Source organism: Typopeltis vanoorti, chromosome 25, assembly GCF_054136105.1.
Source record: "Typopeltis vanoorti isolate ZY-2024b chromosome 25, IOZ_Tvanoo_1.0, whole genome shotgun sequence".
NCBI lineage: Eukaryota > Metazoa > Arthropoda > Arachnida > Uropygi > Thelyphonidae > Typopeltis > Typopeltis vanoorti.
In genome coordinates, this window is record NC_143573.1 from 3,317,124 (window position 1) to 3,334,870 (window position 17,747).

Here is a 17,747-nt window from a genome sequence, read left to right on the forward strand (position 1 = left end):
GAGGGGGGATGTAGTTAACCGGTTTTAATATTTTGGGGGGATTGTAGCCATTGGCTAAGAAGGTGTTACTGAAATAGGGCTGAGATATTGGAAAGAAATTTGGCATGGATGAAGTCCAAGGTATCTTTGAGTGGGACATTGGTGAATAAAGAGGAGACATCACATTCCAACACACTGGCATAATGGTCAATTTTGATGCCTCCTCCTCCTCATTTGCAAATGTCCCACTCAAAGATACCTTAAACCTCATTCAAGCTAAATTTCCTCCTGATATCTCAGCCCTATTTCGGTGCACCGTGAACTCAGGCTATTTTATTTGGCAAGGAAAATTCTACAAATAGATAGAGGGGGACAGCCATGGGTTCTCCACTCTCTCCAACCCTGGCTAACTTCTTTATGCAGACCTTTGAAGAAAATGCCTTAAACTCTGCCCCATATAAACCTACTGTTTGGCTACGCTATGTGGATAATGTGTTCACCATTTGGCTGCATGACCTGGATACACTCCACAATTTCTCAATACACTTAAACAATCAATACCCCAGGATCCAGTTTACCTTAAAAAAGGAAAACAATAACAGTCACCCTTTCCTAGACACTCTGATTACACACCAGCCTCATGGATCCCTGGCTTTCTCTGTTCATGGAAAACCTACATATACTATAGAAGAAAGTGATTTTTAATCAGTGAATAGTCCGTTGAATAACGGTGGAAGACAAAACGAAGCTAAGTTTTCGTTACTGTATTTAGTTATATTTCATTTTATTTAGTGTACTTAAATGTTTTGTTTTGCTTGTAATTGTTTGTAATTTTTTTCTTATTTATTTAACGGAATTTATTAATTGAATAATTAATGATTACGCTACTCGGCAGTAAGGAATGATGGCGTATTCAGGTGAAGTCGCAAGTGGCGTATCGCCAAGTCTTCCGCCATTTAAGAACTCTATTAAAAGCAATATCATAAGGGACTTAGTGGCATGCAGTACTTGCAGCATGTATGCATCTCGGGAATTGGATATGTGGCTTGTGAAAGAGAGCGGAGAGCGTATATGAGCAAAATGCAGGCAGTGGGAGGAAATAAGTGCATTCGAAATATCAATATCCGACCTTGTTGCTCCAGGAACGGGGGAATGAACGTAGGAAGAGAAGTAGTGTGACAGGAGAGAATGAAATAATATATGAATGAGAAAATAATAGTTGATAGTGTGGAAGGCGTGAGTGACTGTGAAAGTTTAGGAGATGGTTTTATTTGGGAGAGTGAATTTAGATTAAGAGTGACTGACCTGCAGAGGGAGATAGATGAGCTGAAAGAGGAGGTGGAATGTCTTGTGAATGAGAGCAGAAGTATGAAAGATAAGATTAGGAGAATGGAAGAGATAAATGCAAGCCGAATCAGAGTAGGGAAGAGAGAGAATTTTGGGAGCGTTAGAAGAGGAGAGAAAGGAAACAGTAGAAGAGAGGGAATGAGTGAGAGGTATGGGGGTGCTAGAAGAGGAGAGAATGGAAACAGTAGAAGAGAGGGAATGAGAGAGAGGTATGGAAGTGCTAGAAGAGGAGAGAATGGAAACAGTAGGAGAGATGGAATGAGAGAGAGGTATGGGAATGATAGAAGAGAGAATAGCAGTAGAGGAGAGGGATGAGAGAGACCTATGGGAATGAAAGAAGAGGAGAGAATGGAAACAATAGGAGAGAGGGAATTGTAAGAGGTATAATGTATGGCGACTCAATGATCAGTGGTGTTCAAGATAGGATGCGTGAGAAGTGTTTTGCCAGGAGGAACAATAGAAAGGGTGGCTATGGCAAATAAGAGAGGTGAAAGGGTGGATGAGATGATTGTAATGGTAGGAACAAATGACTTGAGTGGTAATGTAAGTTGGGAAGCGAGGGATATGAGATTTTTGCTTGAGAGACTGTACGGAAGAAGACAGAGAGAGGATAAATAGCGTGCGTGTTGCCTAGGTATGACAATGATGAGCTGAGCAGAAGAGAGGTGATATTGAATGGCACAATAGCGAGAATGTGTGACAAGAGAGGCCTGGTATACGTGGATGCTTGGAATGCGTTTGAGGAAAGAGAGGAATTGTATGCGAGAGACCGTTTACATTTGAATGAGGAAGGACGCAGGCATCTGGAGAGATTGCTGTTCTGAACGAGTCAGTGTGTCACAAGGAGGATGATAGCAGGGGTGGCCTGTTGTGGGAATGGATACTTGGAAGAAGGGAGACGACATCAGGTAATACTGAGCCCAGTGGAGTCTAGAAGGGATAATGCTGGGTATAGAAACAATGGCATTTATATGCTTTATACTAATGCCAAGAGTATCCGGAATAAGGAAGAGGAATTGGTGGTGCAGACAGCATCAGCCGGGCCAAAAGTTATTGGGATCACTGAGATGTGGTTGACAGAAGGGGATATAATAACAGGAATAGAAGTCGCTGGGTACAGCATTTTTTGTCAGGATAGGAGGGGAATGCGTGGTGGTGGGGTACTGCTTATGATAAGTGATGACCTATGTCCTCTAAGAGTGGAGGCTTTGGAAGGAAGTGAGACAAGTGATTTTGAGAGCATATGGTGTGAAGTAGAGATAGGCAAGACAGGATATTTAGTGGGGTGTTGCTACAGACCCAGGAGCACAGAGGATGGGGACAAGGAGATGTTTAGACAGTTAAGTTTGGCAAGTGCAAGAAGAATGATTGTTATGAGAGATTTTAACTACAGTAGTATAAATTGGAGAGAGGAAGATCCATGTAGCAATAGGGGAATGGAATTTCTAGAATTCTTGAGGGACAAATGTCTTAGGCAACATGTAACAGAGGGAACAAGAGGTTCAAGAGTTTTGGATTTGGTTATAGCATCAGAAGAGTTGACAGTAACTGAGATGACATCTCTCCCACCAGTTGGAGAGAGTGACCATTTGGTTTTCACTTGGAAAACGAATAGACATGCAATGGGAACTTATGTAGAATTATAAAGCAGGTGATTATAATAGTCTTAGACGTCAACTTCGGGAAGTTTCATGGAGGGAGGAATTGGAAGGCCACGATATCATTACTGCGTGGGAAATTGTGAAAGAATATTTGTTAGCAGCAATGGTAAGTTGTATACCACGAGTGAAGAAGAGGACACAATTTGGAGTAAAGTGGATGACAAACAATATTAAACAGGAGCTACATGTGAAAAAGAGGCTATGGAAGAAATATAAGGAGACAGGTGAAGAGAAGATGCACGAAGAGTATAAGGCACAGGCCAGAAGAGTGACTAGTATGGTAAGGAAGACGAAACTGGAATATGAGGGGAGAGTGGCCTTAAGATCCAAAGAAAATCCTAGGGAATTTTTTTAGCTATGTGGCCAGTAGGAGGAGAAATGACTGTGGAAGAATGATATTGTGGGATAAAAATGGGAATAGAGTGATTGATGCAGAGGACATAGTGGAATTGTTCAATGAACACTTTATTGGAGTATTTCATCCTAAAGGAGTCAGTTTTAATGCTAGAGGGATAGGGCTGATTCGAGGTTTAGAGGTACAGGAAGAGAGTGCGTTTCAGATAGTGAGTACTCTGGATGTCAGCAAAACTTTGGGACTGAATGGTATTTCACCACGAGTTTTGAGAGAATGTACTAGGGAACTGACAGTGCCTTTAACCTGGCTTTTCAATGAAAATCTGGCTGCGGGAAAGGTTCCCAGGGAATGGAAGGAAGGCAAGATAGTGCCATTGCATAAGGGTGGAAACAGATTGGAAGTGTCTAATTATAGGCCAGTCTGTGTGTCATCAGAAGTTGTTAAGATCTTGGAGAAAGTAGTGAGGGACCTGTGAGAGTCAACATGGATTTGTGAAAGGGCGCTCTTGTTTTAGCAATATGCTAGCCTTTTATAATAAAGTTACAAGAACTTTAGATGAGGGAAAGGCATATACTGCAATTTTCTTAGACTTAGCAAAGGCATTTGAGAGGGTGCCACATGATAAGCTGATATTTAAGTTGCAGCACATGGGTCTGAATGTCAGATTGGTCAACTGGATTCAGGATTGGCTGTCTGATCGGTATCAGAGAGTTGTGTATGGTGGAGCAATTTCAAGGAGGCAGAAGGTTACAAGTGGGGTCCCTTAGGGCTCAGTACTAGGACCTATATTGTTTAACCTTTATATCAATGACATTGCCAGTGGATTGCAAGGGGATATTGAGTTGTTTATGGATGATGTGAAGCTGGGAAGGATTATTAGTAATTGTGCAGATGTGGTAGCCCTGCAAGAGGATTTGAATAAGCTAGATAGATGGGCAAATGAATGGAGGTATCAGTTTAATGCAGCAAAACATAAGGTCTTGAGGTTTGGGAAACATCGATGGGATGCTGCATTCTCTATGGGAGGAGTTATACTGGAGGAAGTAGGGGAGACGAGAGATCTGGGGTTGATGAGTGATAGAAACCTGAAATTTAGGGGACATATTGCAAAGGTGGTGAAGGTAACACAGAGGATTGCTGCAATTATGAGAAGGACACTGACCTGCAGAGATAAAAGGATTATCATTCCATTGTATAAGTCTCTGATCAGACCACATTTAGACTATTGTTCTCAGATTTGGTCCCCCAGGATTTGAAGGGGATAAATTAACTGTGGAAAGGATACAAAGACGGATGACAAAGATGGTTTCAGGACTCTACAAGGATAGTTATGAGGATTGGCTGAGGGAATGCAGACTGCAGTGTTTGGTGGATAGAAGAAGGAGAGGTGATATGATTGAGACTTTTAAACTGTTGAGAGGTGGTTACAGGGTTGACACTGGGAAGGAGTGATGACAAGAGGCCATCCCTGGAAGTTGCGAAAGGAAACCGTGAATAAGAGGGTGAGGAGTGGTTTCTTTGCGTGGAGGGTGGTTGAACCATGGAATGCATTGCCTGATGGAGTGGTGAGAGCGAGAACGGTCAATGAGTTTAAGGAGTGGTATGATAGACTTTGTGTTTCTTAAGGGGGACCTCCCCTCGATGAATACTGACAGACTTTATGTTCTTAGGAAGGACCTCCCACGATGAGTCTTTTGACTCCATGGAGGCCTGGATAATAATAATAATACAGGTAGATGGATTACATCCTGGCTCTCCAGCAGTGGAAGACGAGTATCTCTGATGTGCATACTTGTCTTGGAGCAGAATGTGGTACAGACCAACAGCTAGTAAGAGCCAAAGTAAGACTAAGACTCTGAAAACTTCCAGGTCAGGCATATCCCACTAGATTGGATGTTAGAGTTATTCTCAATGGATTCATAGAAGAAACATCAACTCAGTTGGATGATTTTTTGGAGACCAATAAGGAGAACTCACCAGGAATGGTCATCGAAAGAGTCAAGGTGATAATACAGGATACAGCGAAGAAGAATCTCGGCCTAATAAGAAGACCAAGAGACCCATGGATATCAGATTCAACATGGGAACTAATCAAAAGAAGGCAGCTGGAAAAACAAAGCGATGCAGGGACTGAAGAATATAAGTGATTACATGGAGAAGTCGGAAGAGCCATTAAGTAGAACAGGGAAAAGTTCTATACTAATAAATGTGAAGAGAGAGAATTCCAGATGAGGAGGCACAATTATAAAAGGATATTTTATTTAGTTCGTGACTTAAAGCATGTTTAAGCCCAAATTGAATGTCATCAAAGACAGTAATGGAGCATTACTAACAGAAGAGTTTGAAATCAAAAACATATGGAAAGAATACTGTGAGGAACTGTACAGCAGAGTGGATATAGAAAATGTGGAAGAGCCCTCTCACCAGGAAAATTTTGATTTGGAACCTCCTCCACTTAGGCAAGAAGTTGAAAGAGCAGTTAAGCAGCTTAACAGCAATAAGGCCCCAGGTGCAGATGAAATCTGCACAGGGGATGGAGGGATAAGAGTGATTCATAGAATTGATTACAAGGATATGGGAGACAGAATCATGGCCTACAGCAGTGATGGCGAACCTATGAACACGTGTGTCAGCACTGACACACTTGAGGGTTTCAGATGACACACCTTGGATGTTGAAAGATATTGGTATTCTAATGAAGAAACTACGATAAATCGTGTAAGATCGCTCTCAGTTAAGGCGAAGGTATGTTTCAGATCGTTGAAAGAATTATATTTTATAGTTAGCCTATTTCTATTTTATAACTAGCCTATAAACAATATTAATTATAACAAGTGTTTTTAGTTTATGTTTTCTTTCTTAATGATTATAATTTATGCATAGTCATATGATATTATAAAAACTTATAAAAATGATTATCAATATTAAATGATACAAACATAAAAATTATCATCAATATTATACGATACAAACTTATAAATACATGCTTTATATATTATAAACAAAGTTTTCATTTGATTTTTTTGTGAAATTCGTTCATGCATGAATTCCAAGTCTCTCAACTGAGTAATACAAGTTCTAAACATATTTGAAACAACTTTAACAGAAAATATAATTCGCAGCATTAAATATTGTATTTATCTGAGTAAATAATGAAAATATTTTTATAGTTGCTATTGAAAATTCAGTAAATTTCGTTAAATAATGCAAATCGTAACAACTTACAATGACATTGCAACAAAACTAAATAGCTGTTATTTAGTAGCATGAGAATAGAAAGTAAAACGTAACAAGATTGCTATGAACGTACCAGTAATAAATCTGGCAACCCTGCTGAAAGACGTAGTGGTAGTCTTGCATGGTCTGCCACTTTTTTTTTTTTTTATTATTATTATTGTTCCGGGAAACTCCAAGGAGTCGACAGACTCATCGAGGGAGGCCCTAACATCATGTCTGGAACAACTATTCAACATTTACACAGTATCTATCATATCTTGCCTTGAACTCATTCACGGTCGTAGCACCCACAACAGACTCTGGAAGCTTATTCCACTCATTCACCACTCTCCAAGTAAAAAACCTAGCTCTAACACCCTTGTCAACCACGCTCTTGCCCAGCTTCCATGCATGGCCCCTAGTCCTCCCACCACCAGTCATATTTTCAAAAATATCTTCTGGATCAATCTTATAAAAACCCTTAAGTAATTTGAATGTCACAATCATATCACCCCTCCTTCGCCTATCGTCCAATTTCTGCAACCCACAAATCCTCAACCTATTCTCATAAGGTTCATTCCACAGACCTGCTATCATCTTGGTCACTCGTCTCTGGACCCTCTCCACTTCCTCCCCATCACGAAGAAACCCTGGTGCCCATAACTGGGCACAGAGGTCCAGATGGGGTCTTATCAAGGCTCGATACAGAGGAACAACAACTTGCTTCTCTCTGCATGTTAAAGTATTTTTCATAAGCCAAGTGATTTGGTGAGCTGTTTTAGTTACTTTTGCAACGTGCCCCCTAAACTTCAACTCCCTATCCACCAGTACTCCCAAATCCCTGGCCTCATCAATCTCCTGGAGTACGGTTCCACCTATGCGATATACTGCTGCTATTCTTTTCACCCCAAAGTGCATAACCTTACACTTTGCCACATTAAACTGACATCCATTTTTCCTAGCCCAGTCCTCCAAACTATCCAAATCATCCTGTAAAATTTTGACATCCTGTGCACTCACAATTGCTCTACCCAACTTTGCATCATCAGCAAACAAGTGAACACTTCCTCTCAAATCCTTTCCAATATCATTGATGAACAAATTGAAAAGCAGTGGTCCAAGAACAGAGCCCTGTGGCACTCCACTAGTCACAAGACGTCTTTTTGACTCCACTCCTGAATAAACCACTCTCTGGTATCTCTCCTTCAACCACCCTCCTATCCATCTTACCAACCCTATATCTATCCCCATCTGCTCCAGTTTACTGATTAGGGTTCCATGTGGTATCCTGTCAAAGGCCTTGGCAAGTTCCAGTAGTATCACTGTAAACCCATTACCCCTATCCAGTTCAGCCATCACTGTGTTATAAAACGTGAGCAAGTTACTGAGGCATGATCTACCCTTCACAAAACCATGTTGTCCCCCATACAATATCCCATTTTCATCTATCCAATCGTGTATTCTTTTCTTGACTAATTTCTCTAAGACCTTGACAATGATTCCTGATATGCTAATCGGTCGGTAATTTACAACAGCAGTCTTGGAACCACCTTTATGCAGTGGAACTATTTTCCCTTCCTTCCACCCGCTCGGGACTAACCCAGACCCGAGACTCAAATTAAACAAAATGGTCAAGGGTACTGACAATTCTTTAGCTGCTTCTCGTACTACACGAGCTGGTATACCATCCAATCCCACAGTTGTATTGACATTGAGGTTATGCAATAGATTACTCACCTCCACTTCATTCACCATAATTCCCGTATAATCTACTGGTTTATTCGTTTCTGCAATGTCACCACCTGGATGATATATTCTTGCAAAGTGCTCACTCAGTAACTCAGCTATCTCAACTGATTCAGTTACCTCCCTACCATCGGCATTCTTTAAAATCATTCTGCCACGTACATTTTTCCTTTTACTTGCTACATATCTAAAAAACTGTTTAGAATTCTCTTTAGCCTGCATGGCCAATGTTCTTTTGTAATCCTTTTTTGCTTTTCTTACCACACTCGTCACCCTTATGGCCTGCGCTTCATACCGTTCATGTGACTGTCAGTCATCTTTCTCCTTAAATTCCCTCCATAGTTGTTTCTTTTTTTGCAGCTCAAGCTTAATGGTGTTATTCATCCATTTAACCCCTACTTGATTTATTATTTGGACTCTAGGTATACAGTCAGCCATTGCTTCATGCAAGCACTTCTTAACTACCTCCCATGCACTATCAACTTCTAGTCCTTGCAGTTGTACATGCCATGGCACTGAGCCAATCAATCTCCTAAGCTTGTCATACTTTCCAGCCCGATAATTCCACATGTACCCTGTCTTAATTGAAAATTCTACACCTTTAGCCACCTCCCAAGTCAAGACCCTATGATCACTCTCACCGATTGGTGGCAATGTGGTCATATTTGTGACAGCCAAATCCTCAGATGTAAATAATAGGTCAAGCACTCTCTGACCCCTAGTATTTTCCATTACATGCTGTTGCAGATAGTTATCCCTTAATAACCGCATAAAATCCAATTCCTTCCTCCCGTGTGTCCTCTCCTCACTCCAATCAATGCGACCATAGTTGAAATCTCAAACCAGCAACTCAAATTACTTAAGTAATTTGAGTTGCTGGTGTACAATTCATTTCCAGTAATTGTAAGTTCTTATTAATTATTACTGTATATAATTGTGCTCTTTTTTAATTTGTGAACCCTTTTACGATGGCAGTTAGCACTAATAAAAAAACTAACATGTTCACAGAAAAGAAGTGGAAGAAATTTCCAAGATGCCTGGACTGAACAATATGGTGTTATTGATAGAGATATTGATAGAAACAATATGGTGTTATTGATAAGCGTGTGGAATAGCCTACCCGAAAACTTTCATGCTCTTAAAATCTTTGCTAAAGCTCTTCTAACAATTTTCTCTTCTACATACTCTTGTGAAACTGTTTCCTTCCTTAAATAATATAAAATCAAAAGGGAGAAATAGATTGAGCAATGATTTGAGCACTACCTGTGTAGCATTAAAATGTACACACTATTGCCTTTCTATAAAGCAACTTTCTACCAGTACTCAGCAAAAGAAAAGTCATTAAATGCAATGTAAGTTTGAAATTTTACTTTATTAAATTAATTGTATAATATGAATTCACAGATTTTATATCAATGTCATATTAAATAAATAGCCTAATATGATATGTATAAGTCACCATCTATGATTATGTAGTTAAATTTATAATGCATGTATGATAGTGGCACATCAACAACGTCAATATTAAAAAAAAAAGATGTCTGATACACTTCGGTAAAAAGGTTCACCATCACTTGCCTAGAGACTGGAAGAAGTCTGTTTTCATACCACTACATAAGAAAGGTGATATGAAGGTGTGCAAGAATTATAGAACTATTAATTTAATATCTCATGCAAGCAAAAGACAGATCATAGAAAAATATAAAGAATTCAGACCCCCTTAGGAAATGTGTTTCTTAGACTACTCTAAAGCTTTTGACTGTGTTGAGCATGGGAAGTAATGAAAAGAATGGGTTTTATTCAACACACCATCAGGTTGATAGCCAACTTGTACAGGGAGCAAGAAGCCAGTAAGAACAGGTGTTGAATTGATTGACTGGCTTCAAGTTGGATAAGGAGTTAGGCAAGGATGTTTACTTTCTCCTCACTTGTTTAGTATATACATGCAGAGGACATCATGTGTGAAGCATTGGATGAGCTCAAGACAGGAATTAGAATAGAAGGTTTTTGTATGATGTAATGAGCGAGTAGGTTTCCAATCAATTTGATGTAGGGTGTTAAGAGCATGATCTGAGAGGCCTGCTTCAACAAAATTGTTGAATGTAATGTGTTGTTTGTGCTTTTTTTTTTTTTTTTTTTTTTTTTTTTTTTTTTTTTTACGTATAGGGATTGTACATCGAGTTTCTCCAATATAAGGTAAGCAGTAGGACTCTCAGATCATGCTCTTAACACTCTACATCAAATTGATTGGAAAAGTACTCGCTCATTACATCATACAAAAACCTAGTATGAACAAAAATTTAAACAAGCCTGTGAAATTTTGATTAACCACCCCCAATCTTAATAATAATGGTGGCATAAAAATCCCAAGAATTTGGATGGCACACATTCAGCCCACTTAGTTTCCAGCAAACCCTGCCTTTAGGACTTGAAGCAATTTTTTAGCTTTTATTGGCCACTATCCATACCAGTTGGCTATAATTTATATGTACACTTATATTATTATCATTATATGACACCTCCAGGGAGTCCAAGGACTAATCGAGAAAGTGTGCCAACAGCATCGAATGATTGATCCCTTTCAACTACTAACCGTGCTCAAACTTGCTTAACTTTTTTGTGTGAGCCATTAGTAGCGGAGGCTCTACCAATTGACCAACTTTAATAGTTTTATTTTTATTTATTAATTTTTTCCTTTTTGTAAATATGTTGCTCTCCAGCTTAATCTAATTTTGTAACCTAATGGATAATAATAATAATAATAATAGGACTCTAGCTTTGATGTAGTAAGGTTTTTTTTCACCAGAGGTCAGGCCAATAGTTGTAATGGTTGTCAGTAACTTTAGCATGCCATGTAGATTGTAGTGCAGCTTGTTTCTTTATATATATGTGTATACACCGGATGAACTTAATGTGAAGGTCGAAACGTCGAGTGTTTATTTTGGTTTATATTAAACTAAAGTTTTACTCTAACATGGTAGTTGTTTCCATAATTTGCATGATGTATTCTGATCACCATGTAAGCATGAAGGAAACTATGAAGAATGATCTGAAATCAAAGAACAGGAATTTGTGAATACAGAAATATACCAGTCATGAAAAAGAGAACAATGAGAAAACTATTTTATCAGTAGTATTATATGATGGAGCTGTCTCAAAAAAAAAAAAAAAGAATGTAACAATTGGTGTGGTAGAGTTCCTGTTCTTTGGCTTGAAGCTGTTTTTAACTTATTTGTTAATAATAATTCATGTGGACTGACTGAGGATTTTCAGTTGTTTCCCGATGATACAAAGTTGGGGAGAATAATAAGGATCAATGCTAATTTTTCAACTGAAAACTGTGTAAATTTCAACTGAAATTTTTCGAAATTTATAATTGAAGATTTCAATAGACTTTTAGCTTTTATGTGGTCCCCACCCAAGAAAGGTTAACTACAAACCTATAGTACACATTTGTGCTGTGGGTGGGCTAAAGATTTTTTTAATTTTTATCAATTTTTATGTTTTTTTTGTATTTTTTACATAGTCCAAAAACCCTGCTCTAGAGACCAAAAATGAACTTTTTCAAGTCACTTCAGGCCTTCAATAAGTTGGGTGGTCAGGGCCGTCGCCAGATTAGATCAGGCCCTGATGGATTATAAGACAAAAATATAAGAAAATCTCCAATTGCTATTTTGTTTTTATTACAAAAGAAACATTAATGCAAATCGATTACATAATAATATTAATGAAATGTTTGCTCTACAGGGATATCGCACAATAAAACTGTTTATAAGCTCTTCTAAATTTAAATTATAAGTTACATCTGCCTCTATCGATACAGTTGCTAGACCAACCAATCTTTCTTGGGTCATTGCTGTTCGCAAATAATTTTTAATCAGTTTAAGCTTGGAAAAACTTCTTTCCGCATTTGCTATGCTAACAGGAATTGTTAGCGCAGCAAGTGCGCTTCATGTTGTGGGGGCAATGGTTGACAGTGGACTGAAGTTGAGGTCACTGCTGCTATGATAAGTATATTGACATGTAGGGATATATTGACATGTAGGGATATATTGACAAGTAGGTGATTGTACCATTGTATAAAGCACTAGTCAGAGTACACTTGGACTGCTGTGTTTAGATTTGGTCTCCTAGTTTTCAGTACGATATGAAACACTGGAGAAAGTCCAGAGACAACTGACTAAGGCAATGATCAGGACTATGGAATGTTAGTTGCAAATAGAAAGAGAGGTTAAAGGATTGTAAATTACACAGCTGGGTGGACATGAGGAGAAAAAAGTGATATAATTAGAGGCATTTACATTAATGAGGGGATTTTATTGGAGTAATACTGAGAGGGATTGCAAAAAAGAGTATTAGGTGAGAGAAGAACAAAAGGCCATCTCTGGAAGTTGTTTAAAGGTGTAGTGAAGAAAGGTGTCATAAATAGATTTTTTTATATGGAGAATTGTGGGTGAATCGAACACATTACCAGAATTCACTGTGTTACAGAGTGTGTTATTTTTTGGTTCAGTATGATAAATACGTTGTTGGTTGAGTGAACCTACCACAATGAATCTGCTAACCCCATGGAGGTTGGTGTGCTGATGATAATACTAACATTAGCCCACAATGTGTGAAAAGTTTCAAAGACTAAAAGAGCATCTTTTGCATTAGCATTCTGAAGATCATGTGTAAATTTTAAGTGGTGCAATGACAACACACTACCTAACAGATAAAAAAACTCAGCCCTGGAACCAGGAAAGAAAATAATGCCAGTAAAATAGCCAATTCCAGTGGCACCCAACCTACTACTTTTTCAGTTCCTGGATTTAAGGAAATAACCAATCCCAAACTGTACCGTAATTGGAATATTAAAGGCGAGTTTTTAAAGGCTACCAGAAATTAGTAGATTCGTCTCTCATTATCATCATTGGAACAATGCTGATATTGTCTCCCTCTAGCTGTAGTATTTATACATTTTATTATTAATATGGGATCTCCATAGATTTCGTCGACTCTTTGCGGGAGGTCGCTCTACACGTGATGTATTCATTAAACCCTGCGTAAAGATTTATTTTTATCAATTAAAAAAATTCCTCTCTATTACATATGAAATTTCCTTTTCCCCATTAGTCTTAATTCACTGAAATTAATATAAGTTTTAAAAGAGGTATACCGTGAGTAGACATGTCGATACAAAATAAATAACGGAAAAAACTCACGTAGAAAGATTATTTAATAGTATAATTTATAAAATTATACTATTAAATAATCTTTCTACGTGAGTTTTTTCCGTAATTTATTTTGTATTGAAATTAATATGTTCCGACTTCTCTACATTTAGTCATTAATTCCATTTTCCTTATAATAGCTATTTCTGTTGTGTTTAGGGATAACTGCTACATACACAAATGTAAAGCTTGTTTTCAGATCTTACCTGATTTAAAAAATAAAGTATTGGTATCAAACGTAGATTATCCGCATAACTGACATGTGACAAAACTCTCCCTTTAACTTCATCCGGGTCATCAATTTCTTAATAAATCCAAAACTTTTTTCGCTCAATTTTTAAAACACCGTTGATTCCAAGCAAACTAGCTAACAAAATTTCTTATATAAATATATGCATATATAAAACATTACACAATAACTGTAACAGAACTGCTAATGTTTTCTTGGAAGTAATAAGACTTTCTAATTAAACTTGCTCACAGTAAGCCGACTGTACACCAATTAAGTAACATGTATACATAGTTGTGTGTATAAGCTGTGTCTCAAGCGCCCCCTATTCCCATATCAACGAGGGCGCTTTAATAGCAAAGCAGCGTTTGTTCCGTGGTGATAGTTGTAGTGAGAACAACAACAAAAAAATCGTATGAAGTAGTATATGTACAGCACAATACGCAATGGAGGTGAGGTAGTTGTTACGTTTTTTTTTTTTTTTTTTCACATTTTAATGTAGTATTAGTTGTAGTAGTTACGTTATTAGGAAGAATTATTAATACAGCTAGCTCTCAGTCATGCGGAGTGTACAGCTCTGTCCTGCTAATCTTAATTTTAGTAATGCCCACAATTCTTTGAATAGTTAATTCTTGGCTTTGAAATATTAGATGGTGATTTGCGATAGCACTGATTTTTTTTTTTTTTTTCGCGCTGTTCTTGGAAATAAATTTTAAATAAATATAATTCTCTTTTTGCACGGCTTTTTTAACACGGTTTAGAAAACAAAAGCAATTATATTTTTACACTATATTTTGATTTAACACGGTTCAAATGGCGCTTATTTTTAAATTTTCTGTTTGAATTAAGTTCTGTTAACTCTGCGGAGGTCGCAGCTGATCTGACAGATACAAACAAATTGTTTAATATAAATATTCTTACATATATCAGATGTATAGCTTGGAGGTCATGACTAGCTGCGCGTGCATTATTACGATTGATATTCCACACTGTTTATTATTATTATTATTATTATTACGGGCAACTCCAGGGAGTCCTTAGACTCATGGAGGGAGGCCGCAAATCATGTTCATCACAACTATTCCATACAGTACCTATCATACCTTGCCTTAAACTCATTCACTGTCACAGCACCCACTACAGACTCTTGCAGCTTATTCCAATCATTCACCACTCTAAAAGTAAAGAACCCAGCTCTAACAGCCTTACTAACCACACTCTTGCCCAGCTTCCATGGATGTCCCCTAGTCCTCCCACCACCACCACCACCAGCCCTGTTCTCAAAAATATCTTCTGAATTAATTTTATAGAAACCCTTCAGTAATTTGAATGCCTCAATCATATCTCCCCTCCACCTATCAACCAATTTCTGCAACCCACAAATCCTCAACCTGTTCTCATAAGGTTCATTCCACAGACCTGCTATCATCTTGTCACTCACATCTGGATCCTCTCAACCTCCTCCCCATCAAGAAGAAATCTAGGTGACCAAATCTGGGCACAGTAGTCGAGATGGGGTCTTATCAAGGCTCGATACAGAGGAACAATAACATGCTTGTCTGCTCTTCAACATATTCTTCAGCAACCAAGTGATTTGATGAGCTGATTTGGCCACTTTTGCAATGTGCCCACCTAAACTTCAACTCCTTATCCACCAACACTCCTAAATCTCTTGCCTCATCAATTTCCTGGAGTACAGTTCCACCAATGTAGTAAACTACTGCTAATCTTTTCACCCCAAAATGTATAACCTTACATTTTGCCACATTTGGATGGTATACCGGCACGGGTCTTGCATGAAGCGGCTAATGAATTATCAGTGCCCTTGACCATGTTGTTTAATCTGAGTCTCAGGTCTGGCTTAGTCCCGAAGGCATGGAAAGAGGGGAAAATAGTTTCACTGCATAAAGGAGGATCCAAGACTATGGTTGCAAATTACCGACCGATCGGCATATCAGGAGTCGTTGTCAAGGTCTTGGAGAAAGTAGTCAAGGAAAAAATACAGGAATGGATTGATGAAAATGAGATACTGTACAGGGGACAGCATGGCTTTGTGAAGGGTAGATCATGCCTCAGTAACTTGCTCAAGTTTTATAACAAGGTGACGGCTGAACTGGATAAGGGAAATGGGTTTACAGTGATACTGCTGGACCTGGCAAAGGCGTTTGACAGGATACCACATGGAATTCTAATCCGTAAACTACAACATATGGGAATGGATATAGGGTTGGTGAGATGGATAGCTGGGTGGTTGATGGAGAGATATCAAAGAGTAGTTTATTCAGGAGTAGAGTCCAAAAAACGGCCTGTGACTAGTGGTGTGCCACAGGGTTCTGTTCTTGGACCACTGCTGTTTAATCTGTTCATTAACGATATAGGGAAGGGTCTAAGTGGGACAGTTCATTTGTTCGCTGATGATGCAAAGTTGGGTAGGGCAATAGTGAATGCAGAAGATGTCAAAGTCTTGCAAGATGACTTAGATAGATTGGAGTTCTGGACTAAGGAGAATGGATGTCAATTTAATGTGACAAAATGTAAGGTTATGCATTTCGGAGTGAAAAGATTAGCAGCAGTATACCACATTGGTGGAACTGTACTCCAAGAGATTGATGAGGCCAGGGACTTGGGAGTGTTGGTGGATAGGGAGATGAAGTTTAGGGGGCACATTGCGAAAGTAGCTAAATCAGCTCATCAACTCACTTGGTTGTTGAAAAATACCTTGACGAGCAGAGAAAAACAAGTTATTGTACCTCTGTACCGAGCCCTGATAAGACCTCATCTCGACTACTGTGCCCAGATTTGGTCACCTCGGTTCCTTCTTGATGGGGAGGAGGTTGAGAGGATCCATAGGCGAGTGACTAAGATGATAGCAGGTCTATGGAATGAACCATATGAGAACAGGTTGAAGATTTGTGGGTTGCAGAAACTAGTTGATAGGCGGAAAAGGGGAGACATGATTGAGACATTCAAATTGCTAAAAGGATTCTATAGGATTAATTCAGATGATATTTTTGAGATCAGGACTGGTGGTGGGAGAACTAGGGGACACCCATGGAAGCTGGGCAAGAGCGTGGTTAGCAGGGGTGTTAGAGCTGGGTTCTTTACTTTTAGAGTGGTAAATGAGTGGAATAAGCTGCCAGAGTCTGTTGTGGGTGCTATGACAGTGAGCGAGTTCAAGGCAAGGTATGATAGATACTGTGAGAATGTTGAACAGCTGCGTGAACATGATGTTTACAGCCTCCCTCGATGAGTCTAAGGACTCCTGGAGTAGTCCGTGGTAATAATAATAATAATAATTAAACTGACATCCATTCTCCTTAGCCCAGACCTCCAATCTATTCAAATCATCCTGCAAAATTTTGACGTCATCTGCATTCACTATTGCCCTATCCAACTTTGCCTCATCCGCCAACAAATGAACTGTTCCTCTCAGATCCTTTTCTGTATCATTAATGAACAAATTAAACTGCAGTGGTCCAAGAACAGATCCTTGTGGCACACCACTAGTCACAGGCCGTCTTTTGGACTCTACTCCTGAATAACCCACTCTCTGATATCTCTCCATCAACCAACCATCCTATCCATCTCACCAACCCTATGTCCATCCCCATATGCTGCATTTTACTGATTAGAATTCCATGTGGTATCCTGTCAAAGGCCTTAGCAAGGTCCAGTAGAATCACTGTAAACCCATTACCCTTATCCAGTTCAGCCGTCACTGTGTTATAATATGTGAGCAAGTTACTGAGGCATGACCTACCCTTCACAAAACCGTGCTGTTCCCAATACAGTATCCCATTTTCATCTATCCAGTCTTGTATTTTCCTCTTGACTATTTTCTCCAAGACCTTGATAACTATTCCTGTTATGCTGATTGGCCAGTAATTTTCAAACAGAAGCCTTGGAACCACCTTTATGCAGCAGAACTATTTCCCCCTCTTTCCACCCCCTTGGGACTGACCCAGACCCGAGCCTCAAATTAAACAAAATGGTCAAGAACA

General features: G+C 38.9%; 2 protein-coding genes across 5 annotated transcripts in view; one reads left to right on the plus strand and one right to left on the minus strand.

Annotated features, from left to right (window-relative positions):
• Positions 1-14,032, minus strand: part of LOC150092484 (uncharacterized) — a 356,538-nt gene extending 342,506 nt beyond the window's left edge. For 2 of the 4 annotated variants that reach the window (XM_090414744.1, XM_090414746.1), the window contains exon 1: positions 13,724-14,032. The gene's annotated coding sequence lies outside the window, so the exon portion shown is untranslated. The remainder of the gene's footprint in view (positions 1-13,723) is intronic. The other 2 variants (XM_090414743.1, XM_090414745.1) reach the window with 2 other exon arrangements.
• Positions 14,033-14,081: 49 nt separating this feature from the next.
• Positions 14,082-17,747, plus strand: part of MED8 (mediator complex subunit 8) — a 151,414-nt gene continuing 147,748 nt past the window's right edge. Inside the window, exon 1 of the mRNA XM_090414747.1 lies at positions 14,082-14,198. Coding sequence (XP_090270873.1) covers positions 14,193-14,198 — 6 coding nt within the window. The 5' untranslated portion in view covers positions 14,082-14,192. The remainder of the gene's footprint in view (positions 14,199-17,747) is intronic.